The following is a 20,573-nucleotide window of genomic DNA, read 5'->3' as shown; positions in this document are numbered from 1 at the left end:
GAAAGGAGAAGGAAAATACAAGACATTTGGGTCTGATCTGTTTTTTAACAAACTATTTTACTGTCCCTCCTTTCTGGAGAGTGGGGTGGAAATGGCCTTTTCAATGGAAAAAAAAGCCAAACAAACCTGAAATCTCAAAAGTGGTAATTAGGTGCTTGACAGATGTCTGTTCATTCATACATATCCAGTGTTTTAACTCCAACCAGGAGGAGCAGCACAGTATGGCCACATCATAACTTCTCTTGGACTACAACTGCATCATGTCTTGGCATGTTATCAACAATTACAGGGGGAAAATAATATCTCCATTTTCTCCATACCATCCCTTCAACAGAGCATTTACATCCTCGTGGTGTGCAGGAGGGGAGCTCTTTCCCATCAGACTTGGAGGTCTCCAGAAGTGCTGACTTCAAGGGGCTGATGGAGACCTGTCAGATCTATTGTATGTATGCAGCAATGCCTGAGGTCTTCATATAAATTTAGTAAACCATTACTTGGTCTCTAACTATGCCTGCATGCTGCAGGGTCTTATAGCAGAAGAGTTACTGATGGCATTTTCCTTTGTTTTGGGTGTACCTGGGTCACTGAGCTTTCCCTTGAACCTCTTGAGACTCTATCAATCCCATCCAAAGCACCTGGATTAATTTCCTGATCCTGGGAATTCTGTAGTTGCTTTCAATGGGGACAGTAATACCTCCTCTGACTTTATTAAAATAGGCAGCTTCCTTGCAGAGGTGGGACACTACTCTCAGGTAACACAAAAGCAACAGAGGATTCAGTTCATGAAGTATTTATTTTCAATAACATAACCCCATGTTTGTGCTCAAAACTGAAAAAGTGGTTTATTTCTGCCTAGGATTTTTGCAGTGTTATCTGACAACCTCAGAAAAAGGAGTGAACACATCTCCATGACTTCTCTGGCAGCATGGACTACCTTACACCTTAGAGGCATGGCAGCAGGAGCAAAGGGGTTAAATGTCTTATTGGTGGCAGCCACTGGCTTTTGCTCCGACTGCATGTAGAGACCCACTGCAGGGGAAAATAACACCAATATACTTACCATGAGGCCTGACTGAAGCCTCTGGATGTTAAGCTCTTCCCACGACTATTGCTGCAGCATGACATTCAGCTCTTTGAAAAACAAACATAAAATAAATGGTATCTTATGTGGTGCTGCAGTCCTTTCCAGGGAGCAGGAATGAGGTTTGCTGGCTACCTCTACCTTTTGGAGTAAATCATCTCCAATTAAATGACAATGTGCCAGAGAGATGTAAATGTTGATATTTGACTTCCAGTGTTCATTTCACCAACAGTTTTTTAGTTTTTAAAGGAAAGGAAATTAAATGGGGAAATGATTGCCCTATGCTAATTCTCCAGTTAAACTCACAGGAAACTGCAAAAGATAAGGTTCCCATAGCAATCGGAATAGGTACCACACTGCACAGATGAGGCCTGATTTTCCTGCTTACTTTCAGTGCTGGTGGTTTATCTCCACACAGCACAGGGAAAAGCAATTACTTAGAATGAGGAACAAGGGAAAGGAGTCTGTGGCATCTCCGATTCTTTTTAACGGCCACTCTCCTACATGGGTTTGATGTGCCACTATTGCAACACAGCCATGCACCTCGACCATGGCAAAGCTCCCTGGGGGATCCTGCCACCAGCTTTTCCTGTGGTTTTAACTGTGAAATTCAGATAGGCCTTCAAGCAGGTTTTGGCAAGGAGTTCTGCAGCCCCAGCCTCCACAGGACAGAGCAGTCTGGGACTGCATCAAACGCCACATCCGTGCACAATCCCTCCCAGCCAGTGCCTCACATTCATGACTACCCTGGCAACGACAGACCTTTAGTTCGACAAATCTGCTTCCAATGAACTCATCTTACCTATTAATGATTGCTTTATCTTGCTGGAGCTATGATTATTGCACCTGATTATGTCTTCCTTATCCCCTGAGAAGCCATCTGCAACAAAGCCAAGGGAGCACAATCCTTCTCCCACCCTCTCCCCAAAGCTACTCTGCAGCACAGAATCAGGCCTCCTTCATTAATTCCTCTACAAAATGCCCCTGTAGTGCAGTTAAATTTGTGGGCGTGCAGTCCCCAGGGTCTCATTTGTCCCTGCTGTGCTGCAGCTCATTTTTTTCACCAGCTGCTCTGGGACTTTTCCTGCACTCCAGGAATTTTCTGAAAGCACTGTCAAGTATTCAGCTGTTTCACTCTCTGATGTGCTTTCACTGGGCCGTGTAGTTTTGACCAAGAGCAAGTCCCCTAGGTAGTTATTCCTCACCCCTTTTCCAGCCTGAGACTGCCTTGAGATCCATCATCAGTAACTAGGATTGCATCAAGCACCCTGTCACTTCTCTTCCCTTTCAACAACAACTGAAGCCATAAGTACTAACACTGCAGCTTCCTTTTATCATTGCTTATGATATGTTCCTGGCTCCTTCTCCCTTGTATGTAGGTGACCTAGCAATGCACTTTCCTTTGTCATCGTCCAGCTTCTTGTGTACTTCTGAACCAACTTACTTATTCCTGGCACTAACACCCCATCGTTTTGTGCCTTCACATCCCTAACTTTACTCCTGCACACCTTTTTAATCTTCTCTCTCTCACCACTGTGGTTTCCTTTCCTCCTCCCAACACGACTGCCTATTTTGTTTAACTTCTCTTTCTTTGTTAACACGTTGTTTCTCTCTTCCCCACCAGTGCCAGTCCCGGAGGACACTTCCAACAAAAGCGTGTTGCTCTCTCCTCATCTGCTGACAGGGAGAGTTGTTCATAGGGTGTCAAAACAAGCAGTTTCCCCCGTGGGTGCAACCAGCTGGCTGGAAGGAGAGGGTGTCCCAGATGCTTCTGTCTCGGATGTGGAGAGAAAAGAAACCACCTCGGGAATGAGAGAGCGAATCAGTTCAAGGTATGGAGGAGACATCCCCAGTGCCTTAGAAGTTGGTTTCTCTCTCTGTGGTGCTGAGCACCTTCTGGACTGGAGGGGACCATCCCTGGCGCCTCAGTTCAGACAGCCCCGCCATATGCTTCTTTGGCTGCAGCAGGTCCTCCGCTGGGGAAATCAGCTGAGTTAACCGCTGTGGAGAGAAAGCCTCTGTTAATTAAGCTGATAAACAAAGTGACACCCAATAGCGATCCACAACCATTGCTGCGGGCAAAGGCACCTAGAGAGCGAATGCTCCCAGCTCCCTGCTCCTCTCGCTGAGCAGCTGTCCAAGGGAGAGGAAGGAGAGCAGGCTTGCTTTAACTGCCCTCAGTGACAACTAATCCACCTACGGGCTCAAACCCCAGCTGTGAACTGACTGTGCAATGTATGTGGCTCCTCACAGACGTGTTTCTGCAAGGAAAGATGCTAGAGATTAGCCCCAGAGACCGCAGCTAAAGCTCTATACCCCTTTTTTCCCCTGTGCCAAGTTGCTGTGCTTCTCACTGACTTTGGTGGGATCTGTGGAACCTTCCAAATGTCTGACCACCAGCAGGTGCTGGGCATGTCCCACTATGGTCCAAAACAGGATGGCAGGTGATACCTACCTCAGCGGCATGTCACTGGTAAAGCAGTCCCTCCACAGACTGGTTCCAGCCCCCAAGCCACCCCATCTCCCCCCTTCCAGCCAGACACACTGCAATGGTGCAAGCAGAGACTGTGGGGCAGCTGCCTGCCCTTACCTCCCTCCATCTTCTGCAATGCAGGGGTGCTGAAGGGGGAGTTAATCCTTAAAAAGGGCACAGAACTTGGAGCTCTGGGCAGAATTTGCTGGTCCACAGAGACAGCTGCTGTGAATTTCTGGTCTTTCTCATACCATTTCAAACCCCCTTCCTGAGTGCCTCATCTCCTCCCAAAGCCAAATAATGCTTTGTATGCTGCAGTCACTCACCCAGCAGTGTGAGCCAGCATATCATTCCCTTGCTGAAAACTGACTTACCCAGTCACTAACTTTTTCCACCAAAAGCTGTTCAGGCCAATGCACATTCCTCCCTTGCAGAGCGCATTGCAAGCAGAATAGGCAATGCATCCATGAACTGCTGGACTAATTTCAGTGCTTCCATTCCTAGTAAAGTGTCTGCCAGAATCCCGTACCTCACTCATTCACTAAACTATTTGCTCTATGATTTCTGAATTTGGGCCCTGCCTGCAGCTGCTCTGTGAGCAGCTCATTGCGAGTTTTCAGTCTTTGGAGCTTAAGCTGTCTTAATCAGACACATTAGGAAACAACTTTTGTGTTTCTTGGTCAGTCAAGTGTAATGAGAAATCAGTCTGTTGCAGTGGCTGATCATAATTACTAATTACAAACTTGCTTTCAGTGAATGGTTTGCACTATTCAGTTGAAAGACACTGTTCCTGGGAGCATCTGTGTCAGGAAATTAATTCATTACATTTCTGGGGCGTGACTGGAAAAAGGGAACAGGTACACTTTGAGAAAACCGGTTTTCAAAGCAGGTGCAACTGTTCCAGAAGGTATCATGTGGTTGGCTTTGACTTTCCCCTCAATCAACCCAGGTTTAGCAGCCAATTCCTTCCTAAACTACATCCTTGGACTTTTCCTCGTATGAAGATAACTGAGAAGTCCCTGGAAATTACAGCTAATATCATTTAACCAGGGCAAATGGAAAAACACTCCATCTGAAATTGGCCAAATCAATTCCTCGGATGTGCTGTAAAATAAGCATTAACACTACTCACAGCAGCATTTCAGTCCAAGGGCTCAAAGCACTTTGCAACAGGTGAGAAATAATGCTTGTGTAGCAGGCTGGACATTTGGGCAATTACTTCAGTGACAGCTCCGGGTCCTCAATTAGACATATGAAACCTCTGAGCTCTGGGGGGTCAGATGTGTCATCATTCACCCACTCAAACTCTTCAAACCAGCCATGGGAAAGGACAGATGCCTTACCACTAAATGGCCTGGAGCACAGGAGAGGGCTGTAAGAGACAGGACTCAAGATCTGAACTTGAAGCAAGCCATAACACAGCATCTTGGCACAAGATTCACCTGCCGTTCCTCACAGTGGGAGCTCTACAGCTGCAAGCTCCCTCTCAGCCTTGTAGTCTCTTCATGGCCACCAATGGCAACCAGGAGGCCCAAGGGCCAAAGGCTGCTAAGCAGAAACCATTTCATAGCATCATACTTCTCCACCTTCTTGCCTTCAGGGCTTATGCCCCTCTCACTGTTTCACTGAAGACTTTCAATGCTACCATTTCCATCTTGGCACTACACTGTATCTTGTCCTGAGCCTGAGATGAGCATTTAGCTAGGTCTGCCACAGCTCCTGTTACTCCCTATTAAGTCACATCTCCCATCCTGTAGATAAGAGCCCCTCTGGGCATAGATTCACCTTCCCTGGGGCAATGGAGCCAATGAGGACATCCTGCAAGCAGCCCATCCCTAGCTATGTTGGCAGTACAGAGTCCTCCATACCATCACCCCTCAATGTGACTGCCAGACTACACCAGAGCCACAGGGATGCTCCCATCCCACGTTCACCTGCTCCACCCTGCAACCAGCCATAGATGAGCCTGCAACCAGTGAGAATGGGGAAGGACCAGAAGAGAAATTGTGCAGGAATTTATATGCACTGTACATCACCCAGGCATGGGTCAGGTGGGGTGTCTTGATGATGGGAGATGACGCCGCCTTCCTAGACACAGTTCTATGTAGGATAAGGAAAATGAGAAAGTGTCTACAGTGAAAGTGGGCAGGCTTGGGCATGGCACAGGGTAGACCCTTTGCAGCTCTGTTAGCAAGTCCTGTTTAACAACCTTGGGTACTTTCTTCAGAGAAAATAACATGGTCCTGACCCAGGACTAAAACGGGAGCAGGATCAAGGGACAAGAAGTAAAGGCAAAACAGATCATGGTTTTGCACCTGATTTGCAAGGGTGGCACCACTGAGTAACAAGAAAGCAGACAGAGGTGGTAGCCTGCCATCTTTACTTATATGACCAATGGGACTACCTGAACCATAAACCAAACCAATCAGCCTGTGACCTCTGTAGCCCACACTGAAGGAGCCCTCTGCCATCCAGGGGAGCCAGCGCTGAAGACACTGTGCATGTGTCTATATATTGCGCTGAGCATTGTGGTGCAATGTCTCATGGAAGACTGAACATTGGATGATCACCATGGGAGCTGTGCTGAGATTCTTCAGTCCCTCCAGATTGCCAGCAAGAGCTACAGGGCATTCTGGGGAAGGGCCACCCTCACCCTCCCTTGCCTTCTCAGAGGAGAAATATGTCAACATGCCTCTTCCCTGGGGCCTTTCCAGTGAGCCGTTTGGGGAAAGCATCAACAAACGTCCCAGTGACCACAATCACAGTACCTGCTTCAGGGGTCCTTTGGTTTTCAGGAGGATGAAGATGGCGTAGAGAGGAATACAAACCATGGAGGACAGTGCCATCAGCCAGCCGACCATGTAGCCCCAGGCTGGGTATATGTAGGAATTGTTGTATTTCAAGGGTGTGTACTTGATCAGGGAAAACAGGAAGACAGCCTGAGGAGCAGAAAACAGACATAGCCAGAGCAAAGGGAGCAGCCAAGCCAGGCAGCCTAGCCACCCTGCAAGCACTGCCTGGGGGGCAGTGAGTGTTCTCTCTTGCATGGACTAGCATGGACCTTGCTAGCTGCAGCACAGAAGAGCTTGGTGCACGCTGACTGCAAAAGGAGTCATCTCAGATCCACGGCCAGGCTTCCCTGCAGTGTGAAGCCTTCAGACTTCTGAAGATTTCAACCTAAGCAAAGCTGGCAGCAGCTTTGAGGGTCCAGCAACACTGAGACACCAATTTATTCATATCAAAGTCAGGAACTGTAGTTCTCACTGGCAGAAGCCCTCCAGAAGTACCATGCAGGCAGAGATTTACACCTCCTGGGGCTCTCTAACACCAGGGCACTCAGATGATTTGGGCTGCTTTGAAAATTTCCCTGATTTTCAACTCCTGCTGGAGCCTGAGGACAAAGCACTAGAAACCTTTTGTAAGCTGTAGCTGTAGATTCCATCTGGGTTCCCACTGAGGTTAAAAAAATCCCAACTCAACATCAGATGCAGGAGCAAAATGTGGCTTAGAAATCATGTAAAAGTCAGTGGGGCAAGACTGGACATAAACTCAGACGAGGCAAGAACATGCCTGACTTGGGGTGCGTTTTCTTTAAACACAGTTGTCACAGAAGTTTTAGGAGATATTTAATAATGTAGAAAACAAGTGGCTGTGGAAAACTATTTCTGAACCACAGGAGGTCCCAGGAACACAGGCTGAAGCAAGTATTTCAGAACAGGGTAACTCTCACCGGTCTTCTTTTCAAAAGTAATTTAACCAAACCTCTCCAGACTTTGAGGACACATTTCCCTTTGCCTTCACAGTAAATAAGTAGCTTTTCAAGCCGAACTAATTTTCCAAGCAAAAGAGAAGGCTTTACAAAGGGAAATAAACACCAACCTCAGCTATGGACAAGCTTCTGGTGCTCCATAACAGCTTGAAAATATTACAGCAGCACCTTGAAGACAAACCAACCTTTCCTACTGAGAGCCCAGGGACCCAGAATAACATGCCACGTTGTTGTAATTGCACTTACCAAGCACATACCCGGGGTGAACACCAGCCAGCATATCTTGATCAAGGGCCATGGCCGGAAACCAATCATGTCCTCAATGTTGTCGTAGAAGCGGTTGGCACCTTGTCCACCAGCCAGCACAGAGACAAAGTCAGAGGTCAGATCATTGTTTCCTTCAACCACTATTCATATCAGATCCCAACTTTCTTTATCCTCAGTGTTTACTCCTGGCAAAACCACAGCTGTCTCAATAATACAGCAGCAGGTGATGGTCCTTCCTGGCTTTGAAAAGGCCCATCTGTAGTTAAATACATATGACGGCTTTTAACTTTAGCTATAACTTATCAGAAGGCTTGACACAGAAGAAATGCCTTGTCCCACAGACAGCAGCAGCTGTGAGAGGATGCAGCCCATGTGCCACTAAGAGTCGGTAAGAACCAGTACAAGGCAAGGAGGGGTGCCTGGTTTATAGAAAAGCAAGGGAAAGCCCTTGCAGGTTGAGCGCATGGGATTGTGTGAGTCCAGAGTGCCAAAAGAAACAAAGAGAGTGGGAGGCACCAAACAAAACCATTTTTTTGTAACCAGATCAGCACACCAGGGAAGTCGTGTCAAGAACTGCCACTGAGCTGGGAATTTCCCCTGTCAAGAGTCTGCATTCCACAGAATACTTCGTTGTTCACATAGACCTAGAAGACCTGACAATCTCTTCTGGAAACCAAACCCTCCATCTGCAAGTGCTGCTGTCCTTTCCGATGGGAGCTGTCCGGTGGGTGCCTCATCTACTCCTTCTCCTCTTATTAGTTTCACTGACTGGATTATGTTGTTAACAGTATGTGGGGCCCACCTGAATGCCATAGTGTAACAGAGAGGGGTATACCTCTGAAGAGCATCTAAAAGTCCTGCCACTGGCCAGACCCTAACCAGTGACTCCTCTAAACCCAAAGCTCAAAGAGAGAATATATGCAATGGTATATTGAGGAGAGGACATAACGCAGATGAACTTCAGGAGACCCTTTGTAGTAAGCTTTAGGATATCTTCAAGGATCGAGCACCTAATCATGGCCAGAAAGAGGTGCAAAATGAAGAAGAATCAAAAAGCCATTGACAAGATGCCCTAACATTATCTTCATTAGAGCTAACCAGAGGTACTATATCAGACTGCCTCAGGTAAAACAAGGCAACAATATTGGACAAAAAAAGAAACAGAGATGGCCTGCCCAGAAAAAGGATTACCAGTTAAGCACGTTGGGATGAAATAATACTGTGCTTAGCTGATAAAGAAGGGCTCTGCCTTTAGGGATGTTTATTCAGCTATGAGCTCATGGTGATGCCACGGTTCCCACATGCAAATGTGATGAGACCTTGCTTCTTTGAGTCTTAACACCAGAAAGCTCGGCTGAGAGATATATGTGCTTAGAGGGCTGGCCGCACTTGTGGGTGTTTGGGGTTTGGTGAGGTTTATTTTGGTTTGTGTTCTTTATGCCTTAGAATTAAATTCCCATGTTTCCTTTAAATGCATGAATGCTACAAAAGCACATTAAGTGTGCTTTTCTTTTTTGTAATTCTTTGCATTATTTTCTATATCCCATGACTAATGTTTGCAGGAAAGCTCTTTTAAATCCAGCTTCCTGCAGTATTTAGGCTGGGGTGGGGGAAAGGGGAGCAGGCGGCCAGGTTCTTTGAACACTTCATGGTTCCCATCTTGAGTTGGCAAGTTAACAAGTAGCCTCAAGCAAAGACAGCAAATACAACAAGCTGTGGCATATCAAGGGACACGCAGCCTTGTGTGGGAGCCCAGCCTACACCAGGGAACAGAACCCTAAAGCTTCCAAGCTGTAAATATCATGAGGCTTCAGATAGCATTTCTGAAAATATACTGGGGATGAAAGGAAGATGATATAAAAAAATTACTTTGCCAAAAAGCCAGAATCTTCCACAAGGTGAAAAAAAAATGAGAGAAACATAAATGATGTGACTAGAGGTTTAGAATATGAGCATAGCATAGTCTCTTGTACCATAGAGTGTTTCCACAGAAACACACTGTGATGTCAAATATATGACTGATAAATTAAGTCATAATGCAGCTTTACAGAAGCCAAATTATTACTGCAAATCTGGATCTAGGATCTAGTAGAAGAGACATAGCAATTAAAGAAATACAAAGATGGCAAACAAAAAGAAGGACATAACAGACATGAATCCCCCATTAAGAAAGCAACCCAAAACTTACGTTGTTAGTTATGGTGTGTCTCCACCTATCCTTACCCTTATTCTCTCTAGTACAATTATCAGGTCCTGCATTTCCATGGCTGCTGTGGCAGTCAGTAGGTGATGTGATGAAATGCAGGGAGGACTGACATGAATGTCCTTGGAGAGTATATGAACAGGAGGTTTTACACGTTCTACATTTCACAGGCAGATGAAAAAGTAATCAAGCTTTAGAAGTCATCAGTTGAATCACTCATCATTCGGTTTTGAGCAAATTGAGAGCTGGAGGATGTGTGCAGTCCCCCTCTCTTCCCAGCATATTAGAAGAATAAGATAAAGCTCCTGCAGAGAAAACCATAAAGATTTCCCCAAAGAGATTTTTGTTGAGTGAACAATGATGTTTGCTTTTATCCCCAGTATACCAAGACAAGGAAGAATGGCATGCAGGCACAGGGTAGTTATCCATACATGCTGGTACCAATTCTCTTGCGCTGACCAATCCCATATGCTTTCAAAGCTGCTGCATGCTTTTCTGACAACTCATATAATTTTGCTACATACATTCATGTGAATAAGTTTCACATAAAATCAACTAGATATTTGCATACATCCTTATGCCTTGTCCTTATGGAGCCCTTCTTATTTTACTAACAACTGCAAGTGACACCCAAAACAAACGGGACAGAGATTCTATTCAATTTTTACAATATTCAGAAACAGGGAGTTTCACAGGTCTCCTAGTTTGGAATCTAGGGAAGTAAACCCTCCCTTTTAAATCTTTTCTCCCAAGCTGCATTGTTTTGCATTCATCTAGATCAAATTTCATCCACAGGATTTCAATAGGTAATAACCCCGGCTCTATGCCATAGTGCTAAGCTTATGTATGCTCCCTCTGTCTCAAACCTGCAGCATCAACACCTGCCCCAAACCTGTGCAAAATGCCAGAGGCACTGTGGCACTGCAACAGTGAACCCTTTGGGTACCAGGTATGGTCCATAAATCAACATATATTGCCCGTAGCTGGTGCATCTCAGAGGATAAAGCACACACAGCAAGAGCAAGCCCGAGGGGCAGGATCCAGGCAGGAGGAGGCTGCTGCTTTTGGCAGCCACACTGCTTGTGAGAGAGAGAGGGAGAGAAAGATTTATACCAGCACAATGTGGGCTCACCCTGGGGGCACCCACAGGTACCCACTGGCATCAGTTTGCTTTAGCTTCACAAACAGCCCTAAAGGTTTCAGCTGCTGCTCTCCTGCAGTGAGGGAGGCACTTGCTTTCTCCTGGAACAGTTAATCCTACTGTGCACGCTGTTACTGCCTGGAAAATACCCTCCCTGCAGCACATTTTGGCGGCATCATGTTGTGAATCCCAGTGCTCAAAAACCATGCCTGCTTCTCTGAGGGCTGCCTATCCCAAAGTGAAAGCAAGAGAGGAGAAGGAGGGGGGTAAATCCCAAATCCCTCTGGCACTCCCCTCTAGGGAACACAATCAGCAGGTCCAATGCTGCACGATCCTTTCACAGGCAGAGCAATATGTGAGGAAACCCTCAGATCTTTGCAAGAGCAGCTGCCTGGCAGCAGTGGAAAGCTGCCAAGTGGTGGGTGGTTGGCGTATGTGCTGGGAGAGGGGAAACTCGGAACAGATATTTATGTTAGCAAAAATGCTGTCATTCTTCACAGTGTAAGCAAGAGACTCAGCCCTGCCAACTCTCAGGCTGGGGAAAAAAACATTAGTTGGCACCAGGCACTGTGTTTTCCATTAAGATGCCTCACCTTGGCCCTCTGAGTACATTTAGGACCAGAATCAGCCCAAAGGATGCAAAGCAGAACATCAAGAGGGTAAAAAACCAAAAGGGAGTAAATGAACCCATGATGGTGAGAGAAAGAGCCATTTCTCAGTCCCCAGCTGCTCTGTCTTCCTTACAGGCTGCTGGGGCAGCGTCACCTCTCCTGCTGCTCGTTGTCTGCCATTGCTCCTCTCCATGTGTTGTTGAAAAAGGCATGTGGCCTGTGTGACCATAAAAATGGCAGGAGAAGGTTATATAATAAAGCATAATCATAGAATAGTTAGTTTTGGAAAGGACCTTAAGATCATCAAGTTCCAACCCCCTTGCCATGGTCAGGGACACCTCACACTAAACCATGTCACCCGAGGTTCTGCTCAACCTAGCCTTGAATGCCGCCAGGGATGCAGTTTAATGTAACTGAGCATGGTGATGATGAAGCCTTGTCACAGATGGATGGGACTCTCCATCCCGCTGTAAATTCCACAGGGACTGGGTAGAAGGCAGCTCATTAAAATCAGGCCATGGTGTGATACTGCAAGCTCTCAGGTGAGCTTCCCTTGCAGGTCATCTCTCTAGAATAAATCTCTCTTACATATCTGCTTTTCTTGCATTCCACAGAGGTCAAGCAGCTGGACCTGCTACCATTTCAGTAAGAAAGGAGTCCATCCAGACTAGCAATTGGCTCCTGCTGTAGGTAAAGCTTTTGGAGAAACTGATAACCCCTTCATCAGCAGCTCCACTACAGCCAATGCAATGTTTATTGAACTGTAAGCACCAAAGAGAGCACAAAGGGGCTGACTGTTCGCTATCGCTTCTAAACCGGGACAAAAGTGGCACCAAATGAAATTAGCAATGACATTCGAAACAAGGCAAAGAGGGTGAATCCTCAAAGCAACACTTGACCATGGAGCTCCCTGCTGCAACATTTTGTGGATGATAAAAGCTTACCTGAGTCAACTGGGAAAAATAACAGAAAGGAAATAAACAGATTTTACTTTTGGCTTTGGGAACCCCTGTGCAGCAAGCAGGGTATTGCATCTGGCTCTGGGACCCCCAGACATGGACCTACTAGAATGGGTCCAGAGAAGGGCCACGAAAATGGTAAGGGGCTGCAGCACCTCTCGTGAAGAAAGGCTGAGAGAGAAGGGTTTACTCACCCCAGAGAAGAAAAGGTTCTAGTGAGACAGTATCATGGCCTTTCAACATATAAAGTGGGATTGTAAGAAAGACAGAGTGAGACTTTTTACTAGGGCTTGTAGTGACAGAACAAGGCACAACAGTTTTAAACTGAAAGATGGTAGATTTAGGTTGGATAGAAGGAAGAAATTCTTCACTATGAGGGTGGTGATGCACTGGCACAGGTTGCCCAGAGCAGTTGTGGATACCCCACCCCTGGCAGTGCTCAAGGGCAGGTTCAACAGGTATTGGAGCAACCTGGTCTAGCGAAAGACCCCATTCCCCCATGGCAGGAGGGTGGACTGGATGACCTTTAAAAGTCTCATCCAACCCGAACCATTCTATGGTTCTAATAAGTTGATAGAAGCTGGAAGAATATTCACAGAAAGTATCATTGTTAACTTTTCTGCTATTTCACTCCTTACTGAGTGTCCACTACTGGCCATTGAAAGAGACACAACCTGATGCTCATGCCTACAGTTTTTATCTTGGGTTAGGATACCCACATTGCTCGGTGTAGCTAGGAGCCAGCAGATGCATGACTGTGGGATGCTGAGGGTCTGGTCTAAGGTGACATTTACTACAGCTTTGTATGATCCTTACAGGTAGTGAGCTCCCTTAGCTCCATGAAACAAATGAGAGAGAGCAGCTGCTCTGCATCACACACAACTAGACACTTTCCCTGAAAATTGGCATCCTCGATGCGAGCTTCAGGGAGGTGAACTGCAGCCTGTGCTCTCAGGAAGAGATCTCCTGTAGGATAGTAAAGGTTGGACTTGATGATCTTAAGGGTCTTTTTCAACCGACTTGATTCTATGATTCTGTATCACAGGATACTCTTCTTTCTGTACAGACTAGCAAGTAGATGGTTTCCTTCTGAGTGTTCATGGAGCTCAGATTAATCCTGCTTCTGAGTACTTCAGTTGCAGACTTCACTGACAGCCAAAGCAGTCCCTCCTGCTCCTTTTGGGACTGCCATCACAGCCCATGCAAACAGGAAGTGTGTATCATTGCAGAAGTAACACACAGCAAGCCTGCATCCCAGCAATTAGTGTTAAATCAACTGACAGGTTGAAGCTAAAGGCACAACATAAGCACACAGTAACAGAGGCCAAAGAACAGCAGTCACCTCCCTATAGCTCATTTTCTAATTTAAAGGGCAGATGGGCAGAGCAGCAAGATAGTTCAACATGAGGAACCTTCAGAGAGGGAAAACCCATTCCTACTGCAAATGGAGCAATTAAGAAATATTGCAAGTAAACACAGTAGAAATCAGACAAGAAAGGGGGTAATTACAGCATTTCTTTGCCCTCTAAGGATTTTTTCTATCCATTTCTACTTCTCAACCCCCCATCCTTGCCTTGAGAAAAAGCAACACAGCCTTTTGTCCTCCACTCACCATACACCCATCCTACACAGATGACCTCAAAAATGGCCAGGAAGAGCAGGCACGTGCCACTGGCAGCATAGTAGTCAAAGAGCTGGAAGATGTACATCCCACCCTGTTGAAGAGGTAGAGGAGAGATAGTCATGGCAGAACTACTGCATGTCAGGGAAGAATGACTGAGGCAAGCAGAATAACAGCAGAAACACTGCCCCTAGAGCAAATGGGAGAAAAGGAGATTCTCTTGGGTCTGTCCCCACATCTGTCCCAAAAAGACAGTCAGACCTGGTGGCAGGAGAGAATTTCATGCATGTTTTATGATACTGCTGGCCAGGCTGGTTTCTGTGTCCATAGGAGCAGGAACCAGTTTGTTTGCTTGTTTTAAACCAGTTAGAAAGTTTTGAGCATCATTTCAAAATACCATGTAGCAGTGCAGAACTTGGCACCCAGTAGGGTCAAAACATTCAGATACCTCATTCTAGCTGCATCCATCTTTACATATTGCTCATGGTTCAAGCCCTGCAATGGTAGACGCATGTGGTTTCCATGCTGCCTCTGCCTTCAAGCTGAGCTCTCACAGCTGCCATCAGCTACATCTACAGGTCAGTGGATGACTCCTCTCTCGTAACTTCTTGTGTTTTCTCAAAAGAGAAAGCCCCTCCAATACAAGTCAAGCAGATGCTTTCAAGTAGTGTTGAAAGGCTCTAAACACTGCCAGAGTAGCAGTGCAATTACCCCTTCATCCCATCACATATAAGGTAACATCCTTCAACGATGGGACCTGCCCTCCTGCAAGGGGGCATGCAATAGCCATGGGAACCCTTAACTCAGTTTGTCTCAAAGTTTTGTTGATAGCAGCGGGAGCTGCCTGCAGCAAACCCTGAGCCAGGATCTTGTTGGAGGATCATTCAGCCACTAGTGCCTAAGAGGTTTAGCAGGCATTAGCTGTCACTACACAGCACATGGAGGCAACTCAGAGGCAGCACACCCCTGCCCAAGGGGTGCATGGGCAGCACAGCACATCACTGTGCAGGAAGAGGTGCTTGGCTATTAGGTGCAAAGCAGGGCAAACACTGTGCATATAGTACCACACCAACACAGCTCTGCTCCTCCAGGTCCCAAGGATCTCAGGCTTCACACTGGCTCAGGCAGGGTTACAATGCAGCCATTATTCCCCCAGCCTCCCCTCCTGCTGCTCTGCTTCTGGTGGAAAGCAGCCAGCAAATGATCGCTGCCCTTAGAAGAGCTTCTGCTTGTGTTGCTCAGCTTGTTTTAGCCACCAGGCCTGGTATTTGCACAAAGCTGTATGTCAGACACCCTCCCTGGGCTGCAGGACCATCTCTCTGGAAGGCTCAGTTATACAGAGAGTACACTAGCATCACACAGGGTAAAAGCAGCACCAGCTGTGAGAGACACCAGCTAATGCATTAGAAATGAAAGACAATTAACAGCATCAAAGACAAGCTTGCTGTCTCTACCCGCTCCTCCAGCGCAGTCTAGCAGGCTTCCTGGTGTGCGGCTGGATGACCCAGCTACTCCTTTCTTACCTCAGTGACCAGCAATAAGCCCAGCAGGTAGCATGAGATTGCAATGGCCAGGATCAGCAGCTCCCGACGCCCCTTCTTCCGAAGCACTCCCGGGAACATGTCAATAAGAGCTGTTACCATGCTTTCCACGCAGACGAACTGCAGAAGACAGGACAGAAAAATCAGTGTCTCCCCTTCCCCAAGCACACACTCCCTCTCATTGCTCTTTTTTTGTCCATCCACCCGAATCCTTATTTCTCTTTGCTTTCTCTTTTTGCCTCTTTTGTTGCCACCAAGGGCCAGCTGCAGCTGCTAGGGACCCAAATACAGCTCAATATATCACTGAGCTCTCCTCTGGAGCTGGCGACCAAAGGGGTAATAAATACAGCCTTATGGGGGGGATGAACTGTGAGCTGTACAAGGAATTGCCTCAGACTGAACAGAGCATGCTGTTGCACAGCAGGAATGACCAAGTGATGGGGAGGCAAGGGGAGGACTGTACCCCCCAAGCAAAGTAAAGAAGCACCTGAGATGGCACAAGGAACCCTTGTGACAGAGGGGAGCTTCCCTTGCCACCATGAAGCTAAAGCGAGCCAGGTGACTGTGGGGGCAGAGCTCAGCCCTAACATCAAACACACACTCTGTACAGCAGGACTGGCTCCATGTTAGAGGGGAGGGGCTCTTGCTGTACCTGGCTGTCCAGTCCCAGGAAGATCAGCATGAGGAAGAAGAGGCAGGACCAGAGCTGAGACACAGGCATCATTGTTACTGCCGTTGGATATGCTATGAAAGCCAGGCCAGGACCTGCCAACAGACCACAGAATGACCATGTGTGCCCTCCACACCATCACCTGCCACCACCACCCTGCAGTACGGAGTGAGTCACATACTGCTTCAAAGTTCATATCACCACAGCTCCTTGCTCACACAGGGTTGAAAGCTGTGTTGGAGAGCACTGGTCTTGCAGACCTTGCTGCAGACACCCATAGCAATGGAGGATGTAGATAACATCCTGGGCTTTATTTCTGAAAGTCCCCTCCCCTTCAGGCTCTCTGTTTTGCCTTGGCTCCGAAGTCTCATGGAAAAACCTACCTGATTCAGCCACTTCTGCAATGGGTATACCCTGCTCTCGAGCCATGAAGCCCAGCACAGAGAATATGGCAAAGCCAGCAACCAAGCTGGTGGTACTGTTCAGGAAGCAGAGCATGATGCAGTCCCTGCAGGGGTGAGACCAGAGAGAAATCAATGTTTCCTGCTGCAGAATGGGTCTACCTGGGATCGTGTCTGTTCAGCTTCCCTGGTCAAACAGCAAGGACCAAGGAACAGTTCTTGAACTCCATCAGAAGTAAAATGCTCAGAACAGATCCAAAAATCAGCCTACCTACCTTGTACCCCACTGTTCAAGAGTTACAGGACTGTACGTGGCACAAAGAGTGGCTTGTGAATGGGATGCCACGGTATACATAGGGTCACGGCAACAAAAAAGGTGACAGGAGTCAAGAGAATAAGACAAAACACAGAGAAAGTGAGGAAAATGGCAAATTAGGAAATGAAAGAGGCTGCAAAAGTAAACATACTCAAGAAAGAGGGGCATATGGGCCAGCCAGAGCTAAGCTGCAAGTCCAAGCACCTAAGGCATTAGAGGAAGGTGTCAGTGCCCCACTCCATTGGTGGCAGATGCATTTCAGGATAGCCAGGGAAAAGTATTAATTGCCTGACCAACAGCTGTGGCAACACCTATTGGAAAACAGAAGAGGAGAGATGATTGATGTCTCTCAAGTACCATTACATTTTCCCATCCATGCTGGAGCAATATAGGAAGGAATAACAAATTTCCTGCTCCTTGGGTCTCTGTGGAAGGTGATGATGGTCATGATAGCTTCACTGAGCTCCAGCTCATGCCATGGATAATATAGATCTATAATTCAAGGGCCAGGAGGAGGCCAGACAGACTCGATTAATGTCCTTGATAGGATAGAAATACCACTAACAGTATATTACCCTGATGATAGTAAAGCACTGGAGACAGGGGGCTTAGCCATCATCTTTGTACCATCTCCCCTGCCTAGCAAGTGACAGCAGAGCTGGCCATGCCACCCCTTGAGCACTCCCCCTGTCAAAATAGCCCGTAGTGTCTCCACAGTGGCTGGAGACATTCCCCATTTTTTAACCTCCCTCTCCTCCAATCTCTCCCATTTCCAGGCTGACTCACAGGGGAAAGCACTACTAAAGCCATTTTCTGGAGCCTCCAGGTTCCCTCAGCCACTCTCCATCCTACACTTCAGCCTCTGCAGCTTGTTAGTCAAAGCAGTATGACCTAAAGTTTCCCCTGTGAATGGATCCTGCCTCAGATGCAGCTCTGTGCCATTTATCTCAACACATTTCTAGAAGGATACGAGGAGTCCGGGCTCCTCTTACCTGTAACAGTTGTTGGTGTATTTGTTGTAGCTGCCCAGAGCTGTCAAGCACCCCTGGCAGATGGCATAAGAGAAGAGGATCTGAGTGCCTGCATCCATCCAGACCTGGAATAGAGAAGGTCAGTGGTCTCCAGACCTGGCAACAAAATAGACAAATGGCTGTGCCCTGTCTAGCAACAACACCTCCAATCCATGCAGAACAAACCCCTTGAGACAGAGAGGGGCTTAGTGGATGTAGAAACTGGGATATCTCTCTGGGAAAACTGGACCGAAAATCATCTAGGAAAAACCTCTTCAGGGGACCGTATTTCCACATCTCACTCAAGGTAACACCACTTCTCAGTCCTGTGCCTTTGCATTCTGCATGGAGACAGCAGCCCTGGCAGCACAGCTCTGATTGAAGTTGAGCGGTGGTGTCTATGGTCCCTGTATGGCTCAGGGTCCACACTGGTGAATCATCCCAAACGCAGGCCATCAAGTCCTTTGTGTGATCGATGTATTACCTTCCCTGCTCCCCAAACTTGTTCCCCACATCTCTGAGGCTACAGTGCAGGATGAAGGGCAGAAAATCTCCAGGCTGAGAGATTTCAAGCCAGTGGGGTGTCGTGCATCCAGGTTCCCCTTTGCTCTGTCATGTCATGGGAAAAGCTGAATGGGCTTGTTCACCACTGCTTCAGTGCTCTCTTCCATGGAGGAGTCCTTTTATTCCATGTGTTATGGGCCGAATCATACCCTCCCAGGGACAGTCCTGAGCTGCGGGTTGGCTGGCAGACAGGAAGAGTGTATCTTCTGTTTTCTGTTTGTCTGTGCATTCCTCTCACTCTCTTTTTCCTCCTCTAAGCAGCCCAAGCTGCAAACATCCAGACAGCTGCAATTTTGCAGCCTTCAAAAGAATCACAGCCCAGGCATTGCTGCTTAAATCCACATGGGTCTCTCACAGATAGGCACATACATGGGAGCCCTCCAGCCATGGGCACACACCCTGCTTTACACCAAAGCACCACATTCTCCCTAAACTCGGTCTCAGGAGCTCTCACTCCTACTATGCTGGGTTGCAGCAGCCTGGAAAGACCACATCAGCTTTAGTTAGGCTGTGAAAGATAGGGAGGTTTTCAGTGAATAAGCTCTGACCATGACCAAAACACACTCAACCCCAGTCACCCCCCTGTTATTTATTTTGATATTAAAATGCCAGTTTTGTTCAGCTGGCTTTTCGCATTGAGCGCACCACAGACTCTGTATTGACAACACATAATTGCCTCTGAAAGCCATTTGGGGGAAGACAGTGTGTTTGGCAGCTGGTTTGGGAGCAGCTGGGGCTTTGGCCATCTGGGAAGATGTGGGAGGTAAGCTAAGACTGCGGGCTAAGCATATTGCTTGGCTGCCTCCTGAAAAGATTTAGAGGGGGAATAATTAGCAGCAGTGTCATTTAAACACTCTTCTGGGGAGGGCCTGCATTAACACCACCCTGGGGTGGCAGAGGCAGCCTGCACAGTGTTGCTGAGCCCACATTGGGAAGGAAAGCAACCTGCTGCTACAGAAAGGTGCCGTAGCAGACCACTCTGGGGGATCTACCAAGGCAGGTCCTGCTGCCTGCCCTGCGCAGCCCCCAAGGGTGCTTCCCACCTCCTACATCTTGGGCTACCTTGCAGATCCTGAGTTTGGCTGCATCCTCTGCCCTAATCTGGACTGGTCCTCCCTGGGTACACAGCATCTTCCCTGCCAGGGGGTTTTCCATGGGCTCCAATGAGACCCTTTGACCAGCCCCTAATCCAGGCAAGGGGGACCAGCCCCTGGGATGTGTGAAGGGAACCTGCTGCCCAGCTGGGGCACAGCTTGTGTTACCCATGTGCATTTGGTCTCTGCAAGTGCAGCGGCCCTGCACTTCCTGAGCAGGGGCTGTTAGAGCCAAACAAAATGCTAACCAGGCCAAAAAATGCTCAAAAAGCAGCAGAGTATTTTCCCCACCCTTTCCTCAATTATGTGCATTTAAGACCCAGCAAAACCATCTGTTACATGGTGAATCTTTCATATACTCTTCTGGTTTTGCTGAAATTATCCAATATGCCCATATGCTGCAGACACACAAGCAAAAAGGCTGTGCTGTGCAGGGGGACTAGACCTCTCTCAGCTATTTTAAGGATATCTCAAGTGTTTGCCAGTCTCCTTACAGAGAAGACAGCTAGATCCTCTCAGCTAGCAGCGGATCCAGGGTCCAGGGTGCTGGAAGCCTTCCTGTGGCCAGCACGTGCTTGACCAGCACCCACCTGCGGGTCTGCCAGCCTGGAGATGTCTGGCTTCAGATAGAAGATGATCCCCTCGGCAGCACCTGGCAGCGTGACTCCTCGCACCAGCAGGATGATGAGCATCACGTAAGGGAAGGTGGCAGTGAAGTAAACAACCTACAGGTGCAGGGAAATAGAAGAGAGGGTCAGCAGGAAGGGGGTGAAGGCATCATCTCATCCTGTCTGCAGGCCCCCACCCTGGCAAACATCCCTGGATGCTGCTGTTGGCTATAGCTGCTACTGC

General features: G+C 47.6%; 1 protein-coding gene across 1 annotated transcript in view; it reads right to left on the bottom strand.

Annotated features, from left to right (window-relative positions):
* Positions 1-774: 774 nt before the first annotated feature.
* LOC133264808 (sodium- and chloride-dependent betaine transporter-like) overlaps positions 775-20,573 on the bottom strand; it is a 39,674-nt gene continuing 19,875 nt past the window's right edge. Inside the window, exons 7-15 of the mRNA XM_061444792.1 lie at positions 20,312-20,446; positions 18,046-18,149; positions 16,720-16,844; positions 16,319-16,431; positions 15,649-15,786; positions 14,117-14,219; positions 7,570-7,670; positions 6,323-6,493; positions 775-3,082 (exon numbers count right to left, since the gene is read on the bottom strand). Of these exons, the coding sequence (XP_061300776.1) occupies positions 2,939-3,082; positions 6,323-6,493; positions 7,570-7,670; positions 14,117-14,219; positions 15,649-15,786; positions 16,319-16,431; positions 16,720-16,844; positions 18,046-18,149; positions 20,312-20,446 (1,134 nt within the window). The 3' untranslated portion in view covers positions 775-2,938. The remainder of the gene's footprint in view (positions 3,083-6,322; positions 6,494-7,569; positions 7,671-14,116; positions 14,220-15,648; positions 15,787-16,318; positions 16,432-16,719; positions 16,845-18,045; positions 18,150-20,311; positions 20,447-20,573) is intronic.

Source organism: Pezoporus flaviventris, unplaced genomic scaffold (assembly GCF_033815535.1).
Source record: "Pezoporus flaviventris isolate CSIRO_AGI_PZ_B2104156 unplaced genomic scaffold, CSIRO_AGI_Pfla_v1 ptg000002l, whole genome shotgun sequence".
NCBI lineage: Eukaryota > Metazoa > Chordata > Aves > Psittaciformes > Psittacidae > Pezoporus > Pezoporus flaviventris.
This window is presented reverse-complemented; position numbering and strand designations above follow the sequence as displayed.